General features: G+C 37.6%; 1 protein-coding gene across 12 annotated transcripts in view; it reads right to left on the reverse strand.

Moving 5' to 3' along the window:
* Positions 1-26,729, reverse strand: part of ATP2B2 (ATPase plasma membrane Ca2+ transporting 2) — a 432,089-nt gene that overhangs the window by 56,209 nt on the left and 349,151 nt on the right. For all 12 annotated transcript variants that reach the window (XR_008821629.1, XM_056337586.1, XM_056337596.1 and 9 more), the window contains 3 exons: positions 25,334-25,548; positions 23,573-23,815; positions 413-654 (listed from right to left, as the gene is read on the reverse strand). Coding sequence is in view for 11 of the 12 variants with exons in the window: in XM_056337586.1 (XP_056193561.1) it covers positions 413-654; positions 23,573-23,815; positions 25,334-25,548 (700 nt within the window). In the remaining variant the exon portion in view is untranslated. The remainder of the gene's footprint in view (positions 1-412; positions 655-23,572; positions 23,816-25,333; positions 25,549-26,729) is intronic.

Raw genomic sequence — 26,729 nt, forward strand, 5'->3', positions numbered from 1 at the left:
ACTGAAAAAACTGAAAAATATCAGAGAGAATTTGTTTGTAACATCACAGAGACACCAAGAGCCCTTCATCCATTATTTCCTCAATACCCATGTAATTAACAAGGTTACAACTTATAATGAAATTGAAAAATCCTTATTTTCCAAAGGGGTTGAATGTAAAGAATCCATCCATAAATTATCGAATGCCAAGCCCATTCTTTGGCTAGTGAATGTTAAGAAAAACAAGACAGTTTTGAAGAGTGAGCACTTAAAAAAAAAAATTATAAAAGAATAATGGCTTATACTACTAAAGTGCATCATATTTCTACTGTAAGTAGCAAATTCCAAAGATCAAAATTCCCATGGTATGTCTTACTAGTGTTAAAATGTTTTGCATTTTGGAAAAACACAGCAACTAATCTACTGAACTTACTTCTTCAGAACAATTTCAGAAGCTCCTTTGCTGTACATTCGGAAACTACCGTCTGGCATTTTGATAACGGTACTCATCGACTTTCTCACTGAGTTGAACGTGTAAACTTTATAGAGTTTCTCCTCGGGGATGAGGTTCCGAACAGGCTCATAATCCTGCTTCAAATCCAGGACAAACCCCAAGAGACCACACTCCGTCTTATTGCCCACCTGGCGAGGCAGGCCACCCTCTTTTTCTGGTGGCTAAAGAGAAGAATGAATTAGATATGAATTTCTGTAATGATAAGCAGTAGACAATACCTTCTGATTAATTAATAACAAAGTTATATTCTACAGTTCAAGGTCTGAAACTCTTAACGGTGCATTCATGCATCTTCCCATTTTTCAAAGCTAGCAAAAAATCCATAGAGCCAGAACAGACCTGAAGCAGCTATTCCCACAACGAGGAAAATTTCTCTAGACAAATAGCTATATACAGTCTCTTGCATTTCTTTTCTTTTAAATTAGCCATTGACAGCTGAATAGCTTGTGATGGTTAGGCAACAGCATCATTAAAAAGAAGCAACTTTCTTTAGGCTCAAAAATAATTAATCCATGTTTGTCACAAACAGAGGATTTCCTTTACTCACTTGCTTAGAACTACATTATTTTGCTGACTTTCATGGTTATAATGGTCAGTTAAAGAAAGAACTTTCCTTTTTTTTTTTTCTACCAGGCATTTTTAATGTAAATATAAGTCTGCATCTAATCGTAACAGTAAATCTCAGTGAAAAAGGTATTTCCAACAATCTGTAAAAGAATAGTTCTACGTCTAAAAAGTACTTATTTCCAGAATTACAATACTTTAGTCTGCTGCTTCAGACAATAAATGCTTCATGGGTTAGAAAAAATGGAGTAGGCTAAACATTTTGCAACTCCTGGCAATCCTCTGTCCTAGGGTCAAGGAAGGCTTTACCTTCCCATTCAGTATATGAACAAAAACACGCATAGATTTCATTTACAAAATTTCCTGGAGGTGTAGTGCACACCAAACAAAAAGTTCCTGTGTTGTCAAGACTCCAGATTGTCTTAAAGTGACCAGTGTGTGAACTATAGACTGTTGGTGACTTAAAATAACTTTCTTGTACTCAGTAGAATTAGCCAAGCATTGCTTGAGCTAGGGCTGAACTTCTCTGACATGAACCAACAGAAGTTGTCCTTCTACAACTTCAGTTTGCATTGAAAAGAGATTTTCATTTGTCTCAAGATAAGATGGTAAGTCATAATTTTCAAGGTGACTTAAAATGTTGCCTCACATTTTACAGAATTAGGACTGCAGGACTTCACTGAGAATCCATGTTCAATCTCACTAGAGACTTCAAAATCCAGTTTACTCTGGAAATGGGATTCCTAAATAGATGGAATTCCCTACCTTACCCCTCAGGGGCATGAGGGGTAATGTGGGGAGTGATTAAAGTTGCAAATCAGTAATCCTACCTAGTTTAGAATTTTTGCAACAAGTATGGCCAAAAAAGGGACAAGGGGACCTTTAAGTAAGCAATGGTAAACAAGTAAGTATTCCAGATAACCACCAATTGCAGCTGGTTTAAAAAATGAAGATCAGATAGAGAACAGCAGACTGGTCTAGAACTGAAGTAAGCAAATAAACATGGATTTTTTCCACAGGAATCATTTTCCTATCACCAGAAAAATATATACCTGATGACAGACAGATTGGTGTCATTTCTTTTTCAGAGAGATGCATCTATGGTGAGCTAGACATAATAGTCTAAAAACCTCTGTCTCAAGAGATTTATCCTCCCAAAAATAATTGTAACATCTTTTTCTATATGAACCATCATTTTTACTGTTACATGGGTCACATTCCCGTTACTCCAGGATCAATGTAAAACACTGACACTCAGCAAAAATGTTAATATGATATATTAATTTTATTATATGTTATAACAATTTGCCCTGCTATAAACCCATTATACTGTCATGTAACTTCCCTCTGGATTCTCAGATTCACTTAAGAATCCCTAATTTAGAACACAAGTGCTTGTAGTCATATGTACCTGGAAGGATTGTTACATTCACTGGATATGAAAATCTCAGTTAGGAGTCAAAAAAATACCCTTTAAAATACAGTTTTGTTTAAATAACTAAGGTTAATTTTCATGACATTGCAGGCAAGTTCCTGAAACTTGCTAAGAACTTCAGGTTTCTCAAAGCAGCAGAGCAATCAGCTTCACTGCCTGGTAGCCATGCTAGAGAAGACCCATTTCTCTGTGCACAGCATATCAAACTTTTTCCATTTTAGATCTAAATCCTCATTTATGCTTTGGTTCTCTCTGCCATTCAAGTTAGTGAATCTTGACATTGACTTAAATGTGAATGTCATCAAGCCACCAGCAAGCATGCTGGAAACCAATGAAAGCCATAAATTTCTTTCCATCAAAGACATACAATCCTAGACAATAGTTAATTTCTACATATTATTTCACCATGCCCTGATGTGACTGGATATTGTGGGGAAAAAAAAAATCTACCCACATTTCACAATATATATATAACTAAATATTAGTGTCCTTCTCAAATTATTTTTATTTCAACAAAATGTAGATCACACTCTCCTCTTCTTACTGTGGCCTAAAAATAGATTTCTTTCAGCGAACATCTTTTGAATGCAAATACGTAAGCAAGGGGAAAAAATACCCGTGAAAAGAAACTGAACAGACATTTCAGAAAGGTTTCAAAATCTAACAAGTGGCCACCTCCCTCTAGAGCAGCTGTTGTCTCCATATTCTTTGTACATTACATTATGATAAAGCATATGGTGGTGAGAGCTGGCAAGTAGCACTTCCTCTCCTGCACTGCTTCAGCTCAAAATCTATATGCCAAGACCAGTCTCCTTGCAGATTGTTCTTGACAATCCTTTGCAGAAGCTGCTGGCTTTTTAAAAGTCCTACTGTGCTGTAGCTAAATTTATTTCTTGCTGAAATCTGCAGTTTATGGCACCTGGAAAACAATTCAAAGGACAGCCCAAAGGGGTTACTTTTGAATAATTACCTAGGAACAACATCATTGACTCCTCGGAGAATGAGAACCCTGTGGCGACATATGAGGGAAAGCTGTTGAACCGTGATTTGCGAATAGGAACTTGGGTCTGTTTGAGTGCCCTGTTTCTCAAGACCTCAGTGAAGGCTCTTGCTCTGGTCACAAGGTCACACACTGCACAGTCTCCTACGAGGAAGAGGCTGCCTCAGTCTCTTCCTCCAATAACACCTTTCCACTGATCCTTGCAATGAGTTTTCAAGTGTGTCTTCCAAGTCTTTATATTGCTTATATAATATTAATACTTTAATTGCAAGCAAATACTTGCGTGTAAAACAAACTGCAGACAGATGTTAAAAAAATAGTTGTTACAACTATCAAATCAAAATAGGTTTCTAGGTCAAAGTACAGCTGTATTATTAAGGCTTAAAGATACTAACCCGAAAGCTAGCATTGACCTCATACTGAATTTGCATTAGAAAAGGAATTTTCAGAATGATTTCACTGGAAAATACTTGACTAATAAAATCAGTTAAGAAGGAAGAAAGATAAAACTGTGCGCATAACTTAGAGGTGCTTCAACTTGTAACTTTACATTAGGAATATAATGCTTCCATTTTTACCATAACACTTACTAAAGCTCATTTTTCTCATTCTCCCTTTTGATGAGAAAAGACAGGACCTGGCAAGAGGATCCAGGTAGTCTTTCCAAAGTTAATGTTAGGTTTTCATGTATTATCTGAAGTCCTAATTTTTCTTGTGTTATTCTCCAGTATTTTACAGATTGAACTACTCCTTTAGAATAATTATGATTGTAAATATACCAATTTTATTACAATAAAAATGACATTTGCCACATTACTATATCCATATCAAATGTTCCATTTCCACTCCACTCACAACAGGCAAACAGAGAGAGGAAAAGATATTTTTAAAATTAAATTGCAAAAAATTTCCACGCTGTACTTCAATTACTCAAAAAAGGGAAAAAGAACTAGGACCTGCAGGAATTTTCTCTGTATATTTGAACATTATATATGTAAAAATTTAAAATAATCAAGAAGGATGAATGCTGTTTGAACTGTGTGATATTTATATTTCTTAATTCTGAATACTGTATAAAGGAGAACTACTAAAAACTGGAACTATCAAATTCAGAGATAATCCCTCGTTACATAATTTGAATCAGTGGTTTAATGGAAGATATCTACAGTGAGATTAAAACACACTACATTTATAATCAAATGTACCAGCCTTTTGGAGATACAGGTTTATTCAACTGACTTCAAGCTAAATCAAGACAGATTTAGAAATCACTGTTTACCCTTAGAGAAAAACTTTAAAATGAAAGACCTTTTTAGCCAAGGATTAAGAATCTAAAACTTTGCTTGACTAAATAGTTTTCAATTACGAAACAGGAAATTGTTTCAAAAGATGTGTTGACAATAAGAGAGCAGTAAGACTAGACATCAGCTGTTCTAGTCCAAACTGAAGGTGCCTGTGGGGTCCCATGCACTACAGAAGTTGAACAGCAGCACTGTTTTTTCTGTCTCTCATAGTATGACCATTTCCACAGATCCTTCACCTCAGCTATGATCTAAACTCTGGATGTTTAGATCCAGAAACAAATTGGGTTTATCTTCTCTTTTGTTGTTTACTATTTGTTCTAAGAGTATTTATTGTTCTGTAGCTGTATCCCCTACACCTAACAACACAGGAATGCACACCCCTCCATAAGAACACAACAGAAACTTCGTTAAAGCTCATCTGGAGACAGGCTGGGGTTTATATGCAAAGGTTCTCTTACAGATTATTTTTTTTTTTTACACCTACATTATTGTTTAGAAAGTTTACTTAATAACCTTATCTGACTAATGACCCAAACACCACTTCGGAACTTGCCTTTGGTTTCACGGAACTTCTGCCCACATTACACTTCCAACGGTATCTCAGCTGGCATATTAATCACAGGCATGGCTGGGGTAACACCAGTTAGCCAAACTCCAAACATCTCATCAGAAGTCTTGAAAAATCTTTTTGTAGATTCAAACAAAGAAAACTGAAACAGCATCCTAAAGATAAATGTCCCTACAGATACCTGAAATCAGAGCTACACTGTTAAAATGTTATAAATTTATTTTCATAAGGTCTTTACTTAGGAATAAAAATTAGTCTTCACATCTCCTGCAGATTCTGATCTTTGCTACCTTTGAGGACACATCTAGAATAACATTATTGACTTGAGTGATGAGGAAGATCACAGTATGTCCTCAGAATGTTTGGAATTTTAAGGAGTTTTTTCAAGTTAATGATTAATAAGTTGCCTCTGTTTTATACACAGCAGAGAAGACAACATGCTTTCTGGTAATATGCATGCTGTTTTACAACTGGGAATCATCACTGCAAGGTACAATGCTGTTGAAAGTCAGTTAAATTAAAATCAAAAGTCAGTTTGAATTGGGGTCAGCATAAGGGATTGAAAAAGAACAGTTAACAACTCAGAGCTGGTTGCATAATCATTTCGGCACCAGAAGAAACAGGCTGTGTTGAACTCGCATACTGCTCTGATCCCTCACTGCATTTAAAGCCCAAAGTGTAAAAGTTTAAAGGTTTGATGTTTTTTCTTATTCTTGTGCATGCTGCTGAGTAGACTAACACAAATGTCCCCATTCACTTATACTGTGCCTGTCCACCAGAAAGTAAAATTTATCTCCTTTTTACATTCAGAGGATTAAAAAATCTGTATACAATAAACCAATACAGATCTCTTCCTTTACTTCATTTCAAGCTCAAGCAAAGCATTTCATTTCCAAAGAACCAGAGGTCTTGCATCCCATATAGCTATGATCTTCTAAATTCCTGACTTTGATCCATTTGCTCCATTATTTTTGCACCATTTTTGGGGCCCAATTATTATACATTCATCATTTCAAAGCCAGATGGTACATACGTTTGGAATTTGGCTCTAAACCAGACAACAAAAAGTGTTTGGGAACTCTTTAATAGATGCTGTACACGCTCTGGTAACTAAGACTGGCTGATATTTTCTAAATATACTAGGATTTGTGCTTCACACGGTTACACTGTGCGGCGCAGACATCAGAAAAATATTGCAGGGTGCCATGTAATACACTTTGAGGAATGCTACTACAGCTCATCTCAAATAAAAAAAGTCACAGGCTTTAACAAGAAATTTGATTTTGAAGAGTTTCTGACAGAGAGGAGACTCGAGGGAAAGCAGATGACGGTTGCCTCTAATGGTGGCATGGATGTTGAGCTCAGGGATTATGAACAGCTTGTTTTGTAGGAAAAAGAATAGGACGAGAAGAATCAAACAGAAGGTGATGGGAGAAAGGAAAGTGCTTTTAGTAAATCCCCCTCTATTACCAAGTCTATCCCTTTTTCTTTAATGATTTAGACACTTCAACATCTCCATCGCAGACAGGAGGACATGGGGTGTTTGAATTCAAAATCAGTAGGAGGGACAGGATTAAGAGAGAAAAAAATGGATTTACGCAGATGTATATCGGTAATCAAGCACATCAGCAGTATTCCCTAGCATAAAACAGGATCAAAACGAAGGAGAATGTGGAGAGGGAAATAATAATAAATGGATCACATAAATAAATAAATATCTGAGATTTCACCAGTGCTGCCCGGGATTGATGTGCGTCCCATATATCTGTTCTGAAAAGACTGGAAAAGGGGATACACCAGCTAATTCCTTTTGCTTCCCATTATCCACAAAAGCCTAATACCCATAGCAGCTCCATTTCTTGGGAACACGTGCACCAAATAAGCCACCTCACGTTCTCACTATTCATGCTAGGCACAAGCAGCCACCATCATAATCTTATCAAAATCAGGGAAATTTATCCAAATCCTGACTGACCGGCACTGATTTGTTCACCAGCCTGACACACATTCCACATCTAGACAACCTACAATGAAAGCATTTGAAACATTTCAGCACTCACGGGAGACATCAAATCTGAAGACTCAAATCAGAAACGTAAACACCAACATTGTTCAATAACAGAGTTGTACATTTCCAGGTTGGTACTTTACACCAGTGAGTGGTGAGGCTGCCTTCGCACTGCACCTGCCACCGGACAGCCCCTTAATTACTACACGCTGAACGCAGCCAGCAGCCTCACGTCATTTAGAACTCTCTGCTACAGTAAAATTGTCATCTCAACGTACATTTATATCGCATGTCAAGCCCAAGTCAGGACCCCAATTTGCTGGCAGTTCAAATCGTTAATGCCATAAGATAACCTTCATCTCCCTCACAGTGGGAGGCTGACCAAGCCATCCTGCTGAGCTCTGTTACACTGTCTCAGCAAGAAATATGTAGCAAGAGGGAAGCAGTTTAAAAGACTTCCCTGTCACTCATCAGACACGTGCTGCACCCTCCAGCTGTGGCAAAGCAGGCTCCTCAGGCGAGCGGCAACAGCGTTCGGTACTGCCCCCCAGCACAGGGCCCCATCTGGGTATTTAACAACGACTTCACTATCAGATCTGCCAAAAATTCCTAGGAAATTGGTAATGGGAATTTTTGACTCCTCACTGTGTAGGGTGTAAACAACAACACATACATACGGTAGCCAGAATGACGGTATTAGTTAATGGATATAAATCGTTTATAGCACAGGTACAGTAGATTGCACCCATTTAAGTTCAGCTGGCAGAATTAGACCTACCACAACAGCTGGAGGATGTTCAAGTCCAGACTTCCTGCATCAGATTACCTCTGATGCAGAACAATTATCTAATCTTTAGGAGGATAATTATTTAATATTTTTTCTATTATATGAAGACAGACCTGAAAATAATGCAACAATATCTAATTAATGCAATGCCTTGGTGCTGTATAATTCTCATTGCTAGTCCTTGAGATGGATACAAGCTCAGTCAAATAAAACATTATATAAAAATGGTGTATTTCAACATCTCTTGTTGCCTCAAATAATAGCACGGCGACAATCACACAATAAGGGGCCAACTGTAATTATGTAATGAATCAGTGTGACATTTCCTATCAACACGGCAAAGTTAAGAGAGCAGCAGTGTTGTGGCTCAGTGAATATGGACTCATACTTGTTTCAGCTCACATAACAGGAACAAGGAAAAAATGATACTATCCATAAATTCCCCCAAGAGTGATTATGAAAGAAGATGAAATCATGCATGAAGAACAGACTGAAAGGCTGGTGTGACGGTCTCTACTCCCTCTCTCATTGACTGCTACCTATTTTTACACTCAAAGAGAGGTAATACTTTGCCCTTAATCTTAATAACAAATAATTAAATTACCCTTTTAGTTTGAAGACCAAATTTGCCTTGGATTCATTTGAATAAAACCAGGATAAGGCAAAAAAATACTGCCACAAACATGAAAATTGTTTCTTCTTCTCACTAGTTAAAAGATGGATCTGTCAGTCCTGTATATATTTTTTTACAGAATTACGGTATAGTTGAGGCTGGGAGGCACCAGCCTCCCTCTTTTGGGAGACCACCGAAGCCCAGTGCCTCCACTGCAGCAGGTCACTCAGGGCTGCGCCAAGCTGGGGTTCAAATACCTGCAGGGAGAGAGAGCCCACAACCTCTCTAGGCAACCTATGCCCATGTTTGACCACCCTCGTAGTAAAACGTTGTTTTTTCATCTCTGAGCGGGATTCCCTGTGTTTCAGTTTGCTCTCATTGACTTCACTGGGCACCACTGAGAAGCATCTGGCTCCATCTTCTTTATCCTCCCACCAGGTGTTCATACACGCTGATACGGCCCCTCCGAGCCTTCTCTTCTCCAGGCTGAACAGCCCCAGTTTTTGCGACTTCCAACTTGCACGTCAGGCACTCAGCCCCGTTATCCAGATCACTAATGACATGAAGCAGTATTGCCCCCCCTTACTGGTCATTGGGATACACTCTAGTGATGAGCTTCCAGGTGGGCTTTGTATCACAAACCCCCCCGAGACCAGCAATTCAGCCAGGTTCCAACCTACCTCACCATCCGCTTTTCTAGTCCCTACTTCACAGTTCTTCAACTCCCTCTCCAGAACAGAGGATGCGAGATAAAAATACAAACAAAACATTTATACTGCCTGCACATAAATTTTCAGACCTGCAAAATATTGACACATACGAGCAATTTCCGCTATTCATATGAGAATATTACTCCTAACGTAAATTGTTAGAACTAATTAGAACAGAAGTTGCTACTTATTTCAGCTTCCAACCAAAGAAAAAGTGGGATAGCTATAGTAAAAGCAATATCTGAGTTAGTTAATGAAGTTAAATTTAGCTACATTTATCTATGTAATCAATTCAATTGGGCCAAGATCAAGGATTTCTGATCTCAAATTATGAAAATATTAACTGATGACTTTTTAAAATTAATAATACCTTTCTGTAAAGTCCTGTCACATAACTGAACAATACTTATTCTAAGGAACCAAACATTGACCTATAAATTATAGCTCATAAATGACTCCACAATCAAAAGACATGCCACACGTGTTTTTTCTTTTAATTTCCTAATCTTGGTTCTCTAATTTGAACTTTTCCCTTTTGTCATAAATAGTCTACATTTCAAGATTAAAATAGGTAAAATAGTAGGTTTGATGTCTTTTAATTTTAAAATAAAAATAATTTTTAAAAATCTCTCAATACCAAAAGACAACAATTAATGGCTGAATTTAAACAGAGGTACATTAATACACCACATGACAGTGCAAAGAATTAAGTCTGCCATGTTATGACAATACTGATTAATCATAGTTATGATTAGGATATTCCAGCCTTAGTGTTTCCAGATGACATTGAACTGAATTTTGCAGGTACAGATTTTTCTCCGTATTTTCTCTAGAAGAGTCTTGGTATATTTATTATACTATAAGATGTTATTTGTCTGTATGTAGGGACTTTCCTATTGTTCTTGATCAAAACCATTCATATGTTCCCTTAAAAATGTATGATTTAATGACAATTTGCTCTCAAATGTATCCTATTTCCAAATCTGTACACTAAAAATCTCCACTCTAGTGCTTTCGTACAGCCACATGCGCAAGGAACTGGCAATTGTTAGATTTATACGACTGCCATTTCAGCTTTGTTTAAAAGCAACAAGATCTGTTGATAAGTAACCTATATAATCAAAATAATTAGACACAGTAATTGTTATTAACTTACTTTAATTAACAACCAATTTACTTTAAATATAGTATAAGTACAAGGTTTCTGTTCAAGCTCACTATAAAGTAAACAAGATGTTTCTCCCTTATCACCGAAATGGTTAGAACACAGCTGACAGTGACAAATGTGCCATTTCTAAGCCAAGCTGATTAAAATTAAGAACAGATAGATAGATTTTATACATTTCTGATAATTTGTTCCATATATTTGGCAAAAGCTTGCTATATTTTCATGAACGATGAATAAGCTGAACATTTTTCCTTCAGTGCAAAAGAGAAATTGCACTTAATTGCAGAGTTGTAATTGGTACCTCCATAATGACAACCCCAACATCTGCTACCTTGTTTTAGGTCTATTAAACTGAGGTTTTACTGCATGCTGATATTAGACTGGCTTCACGAGTGCTGCAGAGAAACCAGAGAAAGGAGACAAACTATAATGTTGAGCTGATCAGGTAGTGAAAACTCAATTTCAAGGCAATGTCTGCAGTTTAAAAAGTGTATTTCCAAATTAGAAGCACTGCTAGGGATTTACATGGGTTTTGCCAACTTTAAATGCATTAGTACGTCTGTTTTAGGGCTGAATCCTCATCTTTTAGATCTGAGGAAACAGAGATACATTTTCTTTAGTTTGTTTAGCAGTGATCTAACTAGCAATTGTACACTCAAGACCTTCTCCCACCAAGGTTGCCTATGAAAACAGTATTCAATGTTCCTGAACATGTCATCATCAAAATTCCAGTTACATAATCTTCCTCACTTTTAACTAACTAGTTCACTCTTTTAATCAGATATTATCACATTTTAAACAAACACCTCCACTAGTAGTCTGAATGCACCTCATCCATGTTTTCTACTAATTTCAGCCACAAAGTTCTGAAACACACATCATTTATTATCTAAACACAGATAATATAGACGGTATTCCGCGCAAACACACCCATATATATAACCTAAATACACCAACTCTCATTTTAATTTGCATTACCTTCTCTATTTTTTCTGCTAATTAGAACTGGAAATCTTGTAGTGCGCTGTAGAAAAAATCATCATTTTGGGCTAAGCAATTGAAAAAAGAAACGCAAACCGACAAGAAAACCCCAGTGCTACTACCTGAAAAATACATACTGTGGTAACATTCATATTGTACATTAATTTAATCATTACATTAAATAACAGAAAATGCATGGCCTTTATGTATGCACATCAAAAGCCTGAATTTCAACAAAAGCAATAGTATAGGTAGTTGATCTGTGCATACACTCTTCATTTCCACAAAACTTACCAATACTTTAGATTTTCTGCTTTTATACTAAATATATCTCAGATAGGAAAACTAAATTTCTAGAAAGGCCAAACTAGAGCAAAAATTAATCTTAATACTCACTGACTTTCTGGTTGCAGCACAATTAAAAAGAATTTGTACAGTTTAAGGAGCTAAATTTAGTAAGTGCAAAGCAAATCTAGCCACATGAAACGCAAAAGGAAGTTTTTTTCACTTGACTGAAGCTACTGATTATAGCCCATCATAATTATAGATCTTCTCTGTTAATAGTACTCATTTCCAGAGTAAGGAAAAGGGTCCTTCAAGCATCCATTTCTAAATGAGTCTAAAACCACTAACAGTAGCTATTGCACTTATCACACAAAATGCACTTCTCTTTATACCAGCACGTATCAGCTGAAAGTATTTTTAAATTGCTTTTGGTTGGTTAGGGGTTGGGTTTTGGGGAGGCAAATGCATGAGTTCAAGTGTATATAATATGTTATATCAATGCTTAACTAATGTTTTCTCAGAGGGATTTTTTTGCATGATTGGTGGGGTAATGTTTGAGATGCATTATAAATTCAGGCCTCTGGCCAGACCCTCTCCTTATCAGGATACACAGAATGATGCCTTTTCTGGGCAGAAATGCAGACTGAGACTGCAGCCAATTTTTACTGGATTATTCATTCAGAAGGAGATGGGACAGGAAAGATGGAGGAATGGCTGCACATCCTGTCCTTCTTTATGGGAAAATTCTCCCAGAGAAACTTGTCTTATGTCTTCCAAATACACAGGCCCCAGCAAACCAGCATCTAGCACTGTCAACCCGTCTCCTTTGGAGTGAAGGGAAGCGTAAGGTAACAATTCTCTGCTCACCTGAATAAGTGGAAACCACAGAAAAATAACAAAGGCCTTTTTAGGAACTATGTAGTAGTCTCAATACTTTCATCCAGTATTATGAACAATGCGCCACACCTACTGCCCAACACTCATTCATGATTTCAGATGGATGAGATGCCCCAGTGTCTCCATAAAGGACTGGCCAGTACCCAGCCATACACTTTTGCTCTATGTGTCTGCACATACAGGAGTGAGACAGGTTTGTAGTAGTACTTATTAAAGTTGTCCTAAATTTTTAAAACTTCCTTCTAAGAAGCTTAATTTTTCCATGCAAGGTGTCTGCCAAAACAGGTCTGTCACTTCCTCAGCGATGCTACGGAACAGTATAGTTCTGACTACTCTAGCAACCTCTCCTTTGAAAACTTCCCATTTCCTCTGCTATGCTGCAGCTGGGAAAAGGATTTTATCCAAGGGATGCCTTCTGTCCATCAAAGTCATATGCCCCTGAGAGATCAGATCCATCAGTCATATGCCTTTGAGAAGTCAGTGCCCCTTGCAGTTTGCTCAGAATCTGTGGTTAAAGTTCTTCAGCATCCCATCCATTCTAGAGATCTTTCCAGCTTATCTGGCACCATCTCTGAAAGCAGAAAGGCCATCAGTTTTGGACACCTTCCCACAGTCGCTTGTAAATAACACAGAAATATGATTGATTTGAATCCAGAGAAGCCAAGAGCTTCACATGCAAGAAGCGAAAACTGGAAGAAAGATTAGTAGTGGTGTCTACCTGCAGAAGCAATCAGAACTAGAATCTGAAGCATAGCTTTTTACTTACTGTCTATTTAATACCAACTTTGTAGGACTAGCTGTGAGTCAAAAGAAAAGAAAAAACAGTATTTTGCTTACATTAACAGAAATATAATAAATGCTACTAAGTGCTATTTCATTCATAAAGAACAGCAATGCCAAGTTGATTTAAAGTCTTTTTCAAGTCTGCAAAGTAACTGCTGCACATTTATTGCTCTGAAATTAGCAAGACCTTTTCTGTCATATACTTCATTGCTGATGTGTTCTATTTCAGGCATTGTACCAGCTGACGTTTTTTTGAGCTTGGTGGGTTTTTTTCCCCAGAGGAATAAACCGCAATGGAGTTCTGAGAGTAAAAAGAAAACTTACTGAAAACTACACAGTATATATTATATATTCATAGAACATATATCTGAAAGAAAATTAATGTAGTATTTCATTAGGAGGGGATCCACCCACCAGATTATTTTCTAATAAGCCTGTTAGTGTATCTTTGATTTTACAACCACCACCATTTTCCGTAAAGCTGGTATTATTGGCTCCCCTACCACATTTGAAATTATCTTCCTGTTCCTGATGATAGAGAGCACAAAGAAAACTACATTAAAACTTGTGTACCTGAAGCAAGTGGTTTAGACCCACTCAGGTAAAAACAAAAGCTCCCATCAGGAAAACATGCTGCCTGACAATACCCCCTACAAGGTGCTAACACTAAATTCTAACCAGCATATCAATCAGTTAAAGCATGATGACTTTATTTCGGCACGGTATCATAGGCGTGAAAGAAGGATGTATTAAAATCAGTCATTGTGCCAACATATTTTATAAATAATAATAATTAAAAGGTCCTAAAAAGGATCAGACATCAATAAGCAATATCTAGATGAAAACACTTTGGAATACCTTGCAGGAAATGATGAATTTAAAGCCTGCATTCATCAACAAGCATATTTGGAACTATCTGGCAGTTATTCCTAGAAGTGAATTATCTTATGCCAATACAAGAGGAGTGGAAAATAAGAACATGAAAGATAAATAACATAAAAGAAAATCCTATGCAAGGTAATAAGAAAAATATTTGCTGCATCATAGCAAGTTAAAAATGTAATTTATTCATTTTCATACAAGCAAGCAGAGGGAAAAAAAAAAAAAAAGCTAATGTGGTAAACGATACAGTAACAAAAAGCTTCAAGTGACTGTCAGTCCTGTTCATAATCTCGCAGTGATTATTTATTCCAACACGAACAAGTGGAACGTGCAATTACCAATCTGTGAAGGCAAAGGTGGCCAGTATGAAGGAGGTTTTTATTACCTTGTTTTCTGTCACATGAAGAAAGAAAATAAAGAAACATAAATTAACTTGACCATAAACCTTTATCTACTATGGGACTAACTTGGCATGCTACATTCTACGGGCGCAGCATTGTTTTATTTATCCGTCTTCTTATGTTCATGTGTTGCTAAGGCAGGACGGTCACCCCCTTCTCTGACAGAAAAGGAGACTAGGAGCTAAGGAAGCGAGCTGTCAAAAGCTGCAGACCTCCTGTTGCCAAGTGCATTTACAATTAGTTTACTGTATAATTAGAACTTCTGTGAAAGAACTAGCTCTGAGCATATTTCTCTCATCATCTCTACCTACACACTCCTGCCACATTGCAGGGAAACCTGCCTTGCCTCTGACAACCAGGCTACTAATAATGTAATATAAAATAAAACAAAATACGCAGTCTTCCAGAGAATTTAACAATGTCAATAGCAGATTTACAGGTCGACCCTGCTCTCATCTCTGCTCCCTAATGCATCCTTGCTTAGGTAAATCCATCCCACGTCCAAGTGCCAAGAAGCTTTCTGGCCAGCAAATTCCATTCTACCCCTCACTTACAACTCTGAAAAAAAGGAGATTTTATTAAAAAAAAAATCCTTTGTGAAAGCAAGACAAAGCCCCTGCACCCTGATGGCAGAAAGTGCGTGACTGGGATAACACCATGTCCAATGCTTTACACATTCAAGTAGTCTTTTCTAAACACAGTTATGTCAATTATTAACTCAGTAGCTAATTTAGAGAGAAAAGCTATATTTGTACCTCTTATTATATAAAACTTCAATGGCAAGTGATGTGTGAAGATCATTACTCTCTGCTAATTAACACTCCTAGGAGCAGAGACAATTAACTGTATGATCTATTATCTCTAATAATTATTATTTACACAGCAAATAATATGCACACTATATGCAACTATAGGTTGGGGTTTTTCCTGACTGGTTTATTCTGAGAAAATGCTTACCAAGGACTTTATGAAAAAGTTTTAAAGAAAATATTGTGGGAGATTTTTTTAATGATTGTCTTGCTTATACATAGAAAGATACTTTGGCCTGCGTTGCCTGTTTCCCATCTATAATGTATATCTACATTATACAGTTGCATAACACTGGGAACAAAATACGGAAAATGAGATAACAGACATAAATTTACCTGTAATGGTAATAATTTTGACTATGAAGTAAAATCTCTTACAAAATATACAGATTTTTAGAAATCAGTTTGATCAAATTGCAATCAAATGAACTTATTTTTTAAATTTTAGATGGCTGAAATGCACCAGTTAGCTGGAGATTCAGAAATGCTCCAGACAATATTTTCATGCCATCACTTAAGCACTTCAAAAAGAAGAGCATATACACTTTGCACAAACTTCCATTACCACACTAATGTGCTGAAAACAGCCAATAAAAGGATTACAGTTCTGTCCTCCAGTTACTTGACCTATAAGACAGCCTTACGGACCTAAACCCAGCCCTGCCAAGCTGGAAGGCCTCACCCTGAAAATCACGCATTGATTTTCTGCAAAGTAGTTTTGCCTCGGTGTTTCTACCTTTATCGTATGTTTACTAACTTACTGTGCTCCTAAAATGGTAGAGGACAAACTGTAAAACCTGCAGCACTGCTTCATGAGTTCATACAAATCCACTTATTCTTTTCCAGACAGTGAAAAAATTAGTATCTGAATTCCTACAGCAGTTCATCAATCTGCCAGCTGAGGGTTCTCCTCTCAGTACATTCCTCTGTGACATTTTCTGGATGGCTTTAAGCACACTAGAAGCAGAGGATTTTGCCATTTCGTATGTATTCCACAGTGACAGTGCAGGAAGATGATCCAAGCCTGTTGCTCCTTCCCCTGGCCTCCCTCACCCAAAGCTCGATGACACTGCCAACAAGCCAGTCCACTGTCATGACCTGGGCTAAGTGGCAGAAATTCATCCCAGATGCTTGCCACTGTTTGCTGATTTCAGTATTATTATGTAAGGATAAAACCTTCCACATATCTACCCTTACATAAAATGGCTGTCAAATACCACTACTCCTCCTCCTCCCCATCATTCTCAATCTTAAAACACAAATGACTGAAATCTTGACACATTATTGAAAGGTAGAATTTATTTTTGAGCATTGCCCAAGGAAAGCAAGCAGAGGTAAAACAAAATTTTTTTACAAAGGATGGTCTCTGCTCAGATTGTCACAAAAATCTACTCCGGCCCTTCTGTACCAACATCACTGGCGCAAACCTCCCCGTGGACAGAGCTTGCGGCTGTACATGGAGAACAGGCGAAGCAGTAGAACGAGGAGAGCCGAGAGCCGCGCCGCTGCGAAGGGCAGGAGGCTCTGAGGGGCGACTGCACCTCGGCTGCTGCCCCCACGTTACGACCACCTCTCCTCCTTATGCCCCAGTTTTACCTTCTTTCCCCTCAACGTGCCCTCACTGCCACACTCCCACTTCTGGAGTTCTTCCTCCTCCTTCCCTGCCTCTGCCCCCCAGAGCCGACCTGCTGTCACGCAGGCAGGTCAGCCTGGCCTGGCCACTTGGCCGCCGGGCGCCGGCACAGGCCTCGTCAGACCCTGGAGCTGCCCGGTCTGTCCCCGGCCTCATGCCAGTGGTAGGGAGCTACAGACAGGACAGAACGGAGCTTAGGCCAGGCTGTTTACTGGGGTTGTCAGTTCATGTTGTCATAAATGAAAGCTTTCCTCAATCTACCCTTATTAATTTCTCTCACCCCTTCTGTCCCTGTATGTGCCCTCATTTTTGTATGGTTTTTTGGGGGGTTGTGGGTTTTTTTTACTTAGAACATTCTTAGCGGCAACAGGTGAGCTTCTCTGGATAAAATAAGAGATAACCTGAACCTTCATGTACAGTAAAAACAAATGGCAATTTTACCTGTGTTCTAATGTTAGAAACAAAAGAGCTTAATAATAGGGTTTAGGAAGACTGTACCTGAAAGTAAAAATATCTTTCCAATTTCAACCAAAAAAATAACTAAAAACCTAGTTTGGAGGACAAAAGCTATTTTCTCATGGTTCTCTTTGAATAAAGGAGAGGATTCTAGTGACATCCAACAGCACCTCGCATGACTACCCTTGGCACACGGCTACAATAAAGTACAGACTCCTTTGCTGGGTCCTCAGGAAATATAAATTCTGATTATTTTCTGTTGATAATATTCTCGGTATAAACTGATCTATTGGGTTCTGAGCTTTGCGTAAAAATGAAATAAACAGTCTTTCCTAAACAGTTAGGATCTCATTCTTCCATTCTGTTTTGAGAACCAGACTTCATACAAATACAGAGGCACATAAATACACCTATACTCAGACAGGTAAAAGGTCTGTGATCTGTCAGACAGCAATTACAGAGCTGCAAGCAACTGCTGTTGTAAAGAGATGACATCACTGATAGCTTTATACATTAATGTGGGGAAACAGGTGGAAAAATCCATAAACAACTCTTACTAAAGTTTTTAATGATTTAGTAGAAAACTTCTGAATATCCATATTCCCCCAAACAACTTTGAAGTTGTTCTGAAGAAGGCTTTACTATATTGAAATTGATGAAATTATGACATGTAAAAGGAAATTACAGTAAAATTCTGTTGGCTAGATAATATGTTCGGGCATAGATATATACTACTCTTGAGACAATTTTTTTCATCCGATTAAAAAAAATACACTCTATTAATTCAAGTATTTGATAAAGGAATCCCAGTCTTTAAAATTATTTTTTAAAAAAATATATATCAGTGAGAGAGAAGTGTATTTCTACTTTGCTTACCTTTTTAAAGACTATTTCTGACAGGAGCATTAGGTCTTCCAACAACCCAGACAGCTGTACTTCTTTTGCAAATATATTCCTCACAAATAAAAAGAACCCTTCATCTGCCTACTACATCCGTGTTCTCAATACCCACAGTAGGTTTTCATTTGTTCCTGCAAAGCAGCTGTTTTGCTAAAACCTCATTTTCCATTACTTTTACCACAAAAGTAATTTCTTCTAATGGTTTTCATATATGAATTACCTACCTGCTCTGCCAGCCTCCCTCCACCCCTTCTCTCCAGCAAGTAGAAAGCTGCATTCGCTCCAGTATTCTACATCAGACAATCACTCAAAAGCACTAAATATTTATTCTTAACAATAAAATGCAATTGAATTGCCAAAATCTCTTGAACTGCTTTCAGTATAAAGAAGTTAGAAATTTTGTTCCGTTTATTTTAATAAGATTGCTCATTATAGATTCAGGAAAAAGTAATTATACAAAGCAAGAAGGTGAGTTAAGACCTTCCTCTCTCTCCTAGTAAATCTTAATGGCTGCATCCATGTTGCAGCTCCATCCTCTGCTACGTGCCATGTACCCCTGCAGCCAGCCTGCATCCTCAGCAGCATTCTTCCATGGAGAGCAACCCAGAAAAAACTCTCCCCCAGAAAAAACTCCTTTTGAGAAACCTCGTGGGGAATCCCTGTTCCTCCCTGCTGGGGTTATCTGGGGCCCTCAAAGCCACCCCTGCAGCCCTATGAGGAGAGGCTGGCTGAGCGTACGGTGAAGACTCTCGTGGAGGGCTCTGGTAGGAATGTGGCTGGAATTTGGGCGCTGGCAGCAACTTTGCTAACTTCAGTATTTTCTTAGATGTTATGGTGTCGTGTGCAGGTGTTGTTCTGCCATATGATAAACAGAAAACATTGCTTTCTCTGTTCTGGCTGCAATAAAATTGTCTACATTCTTTTTTCTGCTTCATTTTCCCCTTTTGGTTTTATCCAACAGAGACCTTGTTTGTTCCAAAAGTTTTACAAGGTCACATTCACTACTTGACTAACATTTACTAACATATAGACTGACATATGTTTAATTAATTTCCTAAGTTGGCAGCAGTTGGTATAGGGAGTGAATGTTTTGCACTTTTCTGCGACATCTGCCTTTTTTTCCTTTGAGATCCTCAGCTAAAGGATGCTGCTACATTGTGCCACATACTGTGCAAATGTAGTAAATGATACTCCAGATCATCAGCACTGAAAACAATCCTCCTGATGCAGATCCAGATATTCGTCTAGTAGAGGCATAAGGAGCTTTTTTGTTCCCTAGGCACCGATCAAGCACCAAATGAGATGCCTGTGTTAGATCCTAAAAATAACGGGTTCAGCTGGGCCTTTTCCACTGGTGCTGAAAATCACTCAGCCAAATACTAATTGGGTTCTCTTCTTAATAAGAACCCATTATACCCATCCAGCAAGCATGTCATCGATGCCCTCTGACAGCCTTCAGGAAATTAGAAGAAGAAATACTTTTCTAATTCAAACTGAATTTATGCAAGCGAGAGCTCAACGGAAGAGTACAAACCACTAGTTCTGGTATTTGGAGGCTCTATTTCATGATTGCTCCGTGATATTCAAGATCAACGCATTCCTGCTCCAAGTGCAATCAAAGTATTCCTGAAATGCCATTTTTGTTATCAGTCAGAGATGCTTTACTGTCCTCATCACAGCTCACGTGCAAAAACGTATGAAGTCTAATTGTGATTTCCTTGTGGGAAAGCTATCTAAAACATGGATGCTGGAAAAGAAAGGTTTTCTGGAGAACAGCTTCACACAAACAGCATAAAAGCAGCATTAAAGTTGTTCCAAAGCTAATGGAATGCAAAATCAGCTCAGCCAGTAACTTAATCCTTGGAAAGCACTAAAAAGAACTATATTTAATGATGCTATTGTTCAGTTGGAATAATTTGTGTTTAATTTCTCAGGGAAATTAAAATCTTTTATCCCAAGCAGCGATATTATTTTCTTTTTATATTTTATCAATGATTCAATTGCCCCTTAATCAAAAGACAATGCAAAAGGGAATATTTCTCATTCAGCAGAGCATCTCGACTAATTTTATGGTCCCATATGTGATCACTCTGAACAGAAGTTCATACAAAGCGCAATTTACAGCATACGCATAACTAGATAACCAAAAATAGAATATGCAAAATTCAATCTCAGCGACATAACGCTTATATGCCCTTTGGGTTTGAGCTGATATTCCCAATTTGATTAAATATGCTCTAAGAATGAGTGTACAAGTATGCATTCAGTATCAGCAGGTAGAAGAGTAATTCTGTATACTTAGTCCTGGAAGCAACTCCCTTATGTATTTTTTACTGTATTTATTTATGATTTAAAAGGGGTTACGGAACAATACCTTGTACCTTAAACTTTAGCTTGAGCTTGTTATTAATAATGAATGAAATTAACTTTTCTGATATTGGAGTTGTTATTCTCGTGGGGTCCATACTGCAAGGCTTGATCTTATGATGTTATTACAATAGCGAAAAACATCACAATTATTTTTGCACAGGTAAGTTCAAGTAGTCACCTGATACGGATTCAGCACAAATGTGATTTCCAGAGGATTTCACCCATTTATCAATTTAACAGAGAATCAGTTTCTGTGCAAAGCTAAAGGAGAACTGAAATGGTGAAATACTGACTCTCTTTAATAGGCGCACATAAGTAATTTCAACAAGAAGCAATGAAGTCAAGCCAGAATAAAAATAAAAAATAAATTCAAAATAAAATTGAGACCAAAGTGAAAATTCAGAACTGCTACTGACCAGAATTTTTTCCGTCAAATTTAACTATTACCAAAGGAGAAAAACAGAACATTAAACTTAATATTACAGATGCATCACTCTGGAAAGTGTGATGCATTCCCATGCCTTGCTCAGAAACCTAATTCTACTCTGAGATTCAGAGAGGACAAATTGGTACAGAAAATGAGCAGAAACACTTTGTTACTGTGTTTGATCTCAAGCATTCAGAATGAGCAGCACAACATAAAACAAATGAAGCACAGCTGACGCTGAGGCTTGCTCTGCCAGTCACACCTGACTTAACTACCACCAGCCTGCCTGCCGGCTGCCTTGCTGTGTTTTAGGAATGAGGAAAATTCTGCCAACATTGGTAACGTTCTCTCAAGCCCCATAGTGACAGCTAGGACTGATGCTGGTGACTAGCATTACTACTGTAGCGGTTATACAAACACCAGTTCATGTAGCTACCTATTATCCTTCATCCCAGTTTGGGTCTATTGCCTTCACTTAATCCCAGCCTGTGTGTTAAGGATGAGTTTGATTCTGTTTCTTTTTCTACAGAAGGAAGTACCTGACCTTACATAAGCTGTAACAATATTAAAATAACTAAGATGTATGTTCTTTTCCACAACAACCAAGTTATACTTATTTGTGGAAGCATGATTTATCCAGCCAATAGTAAAATATTCTGGCTTATTTACAAAGGTGCAAATCAGAATCCAAAAAGCCACTGCCATAAATTATCCACACTGAGCCAGTACGCAGTATTTACCCCGAAACACCTGAGAATGGAAGGCTCGTCTTTCATTTCAGCTAAGCTGGTTGATTTTGACCTGGACAGATGATAGGAAAAGGACAGAGCAAGATCCAGGAATCAGCTGGGAAGCAGTGCCGCTAGCTGGATGCTCGCAGCTGAGGGAGCTCTGCTTCTCGGAGCTGAGTTCTAAGTCAACAGGGCTGCCTCCAGCCTCAGCTGAGTAAAGGTACTGGCCTCTGCAGTGCAACAGAAGAGGTGCACTTACACTGCTGGCTGATTTCAGGTGAAAGGTGGCAACAAACAGGATCTTTCAGAGCTGATGGAGTGTTTGCGTGATTCCATGTCAGCTCTTGATGTAGCCTCAAGCTGCCCCAGAGGCTGGTGTGAGAGCAGAAGAGTGAGTGTATCACAGCACAGATGACTGTCTGACGGGTGCCAAGCTGTGGCTTGAGTTCAGATGCTAACCCTGGATAAACAATTCTCAGGAGCATTCCCTTCAAAAACACCTTTGGTACCCACACACTTTGTGTATCTGCATCAGGTTTCTCTAAATGCTCTTCTTCCAAGTGTCAATTGTTACTAATATCCAGATATTTACATAGCAAGAATTAATGGAAATACATGGTCCAGGTCTCAGTAGTATTTCACCAACTGTCCTCTGTGATTGTATTTTAAGACTGCTTTTAAAACAAACATGAAGTGCATGCAAGACTATATTACGCAGCTCAGCACAGAGCTATAAAAAGAACAATATATAAATTCATAAGCTGAAAAAATCTGTATTTGTTCTGCAATATTAAGATTAAGCTTGACCTTTCAAAGAACAAATCTATTGGAATTGCAAAAGTTTTCAGCCTCTTAATTAGCTCTGCACTGAAGCGTCTAATGCCACAAGCAAACAGGATTATTTCCATTTTGCCCTCCTTTACAGACTGAATAAAATACTTCTGGATATAATTCACTTGAAACCAGAATGAATAAAGATCATTAACCTCACTGACTTAACTAATCCAATTTGTCCTATTTGAGAATTAATTGAAAGTTCTTAGACACACAAAAAAAAAAAACTTTACACATACAAAATTTCAGAGAAAACTAGTTGTTAGCAAATTTACCTGCACCAGATCTGGGCCCTCCCAATGTAACAACAGCAGGAGTTTTTAAATGTAGCATGGTCTTGTAAATAGAAGTATGTCCCTATCCTTAAAACATAAAATATATATTTTTTTACAGTACCTGTTCTCATTTTGAGAATCTCAACAGTATTTAAAGTTTCATAATCAACAACAGCATGTTAAGGAATTAACATTGCTTAAAAAAGTTACTACTGCTTCTGCTATGTTTCATTTTACTGACAGCAAAAGCCTGCTTACCAGAATTTTTGTAGTATAAGCACTGTTGATAGCAATTGCGTTAACCAGCAGATCAAGGGTTTTGGCGGGTATAGAATCGGGGTCTGGGATCTCTTTGTAGTGGACATCACCAACGTAGGCTTGGACGACCGTCATCCGGTTGGTTGTCAGTGTCCCTGTTTTGTCAGAGCAGATGGCTGTAGCGTTACCCATAGTTTCACACGCATCTAAGTGGCGGACCAGATTGTTATCCTTCATCATTTTCTGAGAAAAAGCAAAACAAAAAACCTTCAGGATTTGCTTTGACAGATTTCTAATGTCGGTTACAAAAAGCAAAAAAGCATGTATTTAGTCTTGCTCGTGAGAACATAATGCACACTAAACTAGAACTTAATCGGGGCCAATAAGCCAAGCTCTAGTTACAGGTAACCATCAGTGCCTATCCCTGAATTAATTTTGCCTTTGAGAAACAAACATACTTCCATTAATTTTTGCAGTATATATAAATTTTAAAGAACAGCTAGAACAGCTAAAGAAACTGAAGATAACAAATTTTTTTAATCGGTATCATTATAGTAAATATTAGAATTTTTTTTTAATACTATTTCCATTGCCTTGATGTTATCTAGCTGCATGCAGAGGAACTATACATTTTGGGAAAGAAATAAAGAAAATTACAAACAAATAAAAAACCCCCACCAAACAACAACAAAAGAACCAAATCCCCACCCTACACCCCCACAAAATCTACCATTTTAGAGTACTCCATTCCACAGTACATCTTTTTCACAGTCAACCTGGAAATACATGTTACCCTTGGTTATGTTCTCAGTATTTAAAAAACTCTGTGCCTAATTATCTGACCCTTGCTGGCAGACAACATCTTATACCCATGGAGCACGATATCACCAGTTGTACACAAAGCTGTGTTGCAGTTTGATACTGCAAATATAGATACACATGTACGTACTGCGTGTGTCGGATGAAAGACATAAGGAGAATGGGAAAACCCTTTAAAACAGCTGCAGTCTTTATTAGCAAAACACCAGGCTTGAGATGTGCTTTTTTTCCCTGATAGTAATGACTTTTGTCTACATAAAAAACAAGCTATCCCATTCTAATGTTCATATGTTCATTTGTTTACATACTAAATTAAAACAACTATTGCAAAATCTTCATCTAAGATTCCCAGAATGTTTAAATAAGGCCCATCTGACCAAATTGCCAAAAAATCTGAGAAAACTCCTAGATAGGTGATGGAGTAAATCAGAAGTCCAAGATTTCAATCCTCTTTAATTTCCTCATAGAATCATTTACCTTGGCTACAAAGAACTGCAACTGCATGTAAGAAAAGTACACGAAATCTCCAGTGAAACTTCAATTTCTTTGAAAAGTGTTCTTGAAGACTTCCAATCCTTGTCAAAACTTTGTATTATTGCAAAGAAAATCTGAAGACAAAGTTATTGTGTATCGAAAGACTGGACTCTTCTTAGTAAATTCTGCTCAGTGCATTCCTGGTAACCTTGCAAACTACTGTTTAATATTCCTGCAGTGTGTAGTTTTAAATATAAGTTTTAAAATAATACGTATCTGCATTTTTGTCAAAAATACTTTCAGTATAAAGCAAAGTTTCACTTTAAAGAAATTTCACTCTTATTACATTTTGAGCCCATTCATTTACAAGCCAATTTTCATCACACCTGATAAAACCTGCAGACTAACTCACTAGTAAACTCAACCGAACAGCATTTTTCTCCCATAATTATTTTTAATGCTTCTTACCTTTACAGAATAAGCCAGAGAAATAGTGACAGCAAGTGGAAGTCCCTCGGGAACAGCAACCACAAGTACAGTAACACCAATAATGAAGAATTTAACAAAATACTGAACATAGACAGGAGTGCACTCAGGCACCCACTGTTTCTTGTTGACCACAAATGTGTCAATGGCAAAATATAGTACCAAAATTATTACAGTGATTGCAGACATCACCAAACCTGAAAACAGAAATAATCAATTACTATAAAACAAAGCACAATTAAAATCATGTGCATTTAGAAATCTACACTTCAATTTGGTATGAAATTATTTTCTTAGGCTACATGACACTTTTCACCAGTACCAATGATGGTAAGTTTTACAATGTTGAAAAAACACTACTATAGTACATACACAGCCATACATTCCAGTGAATAAGGAAACACTGAAGTCTACAGAACAGCTGAATCATACTGCATTAATTTTTAAGCACCATCTTACTGCTGCCTTTAAAACTCCTCAGTCAGTCTAGTTCAACAGGAGTTCTGTTGTTGCCTAAGCTGTTTTTTCAATTTAGTACATTACTTTGCCTGGTACAATGTTTATTTGTCCTTTCAACCTCCACCTTTTACAAATTACTAGTCTATCCATATTCAAACACTCATCGTTCTTTTAAATAAGCTTATCTTAAGAGTCTTGGAAAGTCTCCTGTAGTTTATGTTGCTGTATGAAACATTTTAGAAAAGCCCTGCTGATGTGTTTTGCTGAATACAATGAGGCAATATACTGCAGAATCATCCACATAACAGTTTTTATCTGTTTTTCTTAAAAATGTGATAAATACTGGTGTTGCCAAGGTTTCCCTTTTCAAAGGGACATATGCAAACAGTGCGTATTTTTATGAGGAGAGGCTCAAAAGGGGTACAACACTGGCAGGATAGCACAAGAGACATTAACAAGTACTTCACAAAATTCACAAAAGATCCCAAGGTCTTAATATGCTCTCCCAATGACACAAACTTTGCTAAAATAGCACTTCTCCTCCTTGATTTGCGTATACAAATAAAAACTCCATTAGAACATCTCTTTTGCCTTGCTGTAACTGCTGCTCTGTGGCAGGTTTTTGTGAAGCAGTTAAACCTGCATTTCAGAATAAATTAATTTCTCTGTAATGAGATCATACAGGAGAATGCTGTGAGTTTCATGTCTTGACTGAAGTTTGAAAAATGGTACGCTGAAGGATGCTAGGTTGACAGGAAGCAGATGAGTCAGGGAGATCGCTACATGCCAGAGGATAAAGGAAAATCCATTAAAATATCGTACAGGCAAACACTCGTGACAATGCAAGACATCCCTGTAGATAGCCCAATGACAAACAAAAACCAAATGAGGCAATGATTAATTAATTCAATTCGTATTA

The sequence above is a fragment of the Falco biarmicus genome, chromosome 4, assembly GCF_023638135.1.
Source record: "Falco biarmicus isolate bFalBia1 chromosome 4, bFalBia1.pri, whole genome shotgun sequence".
Taxonomy (NCBI): Eukaryota; Metazoa; Chordata; class Aves; order Falconiformes; family Falconidae; genus Falco; species Falco biarmicus.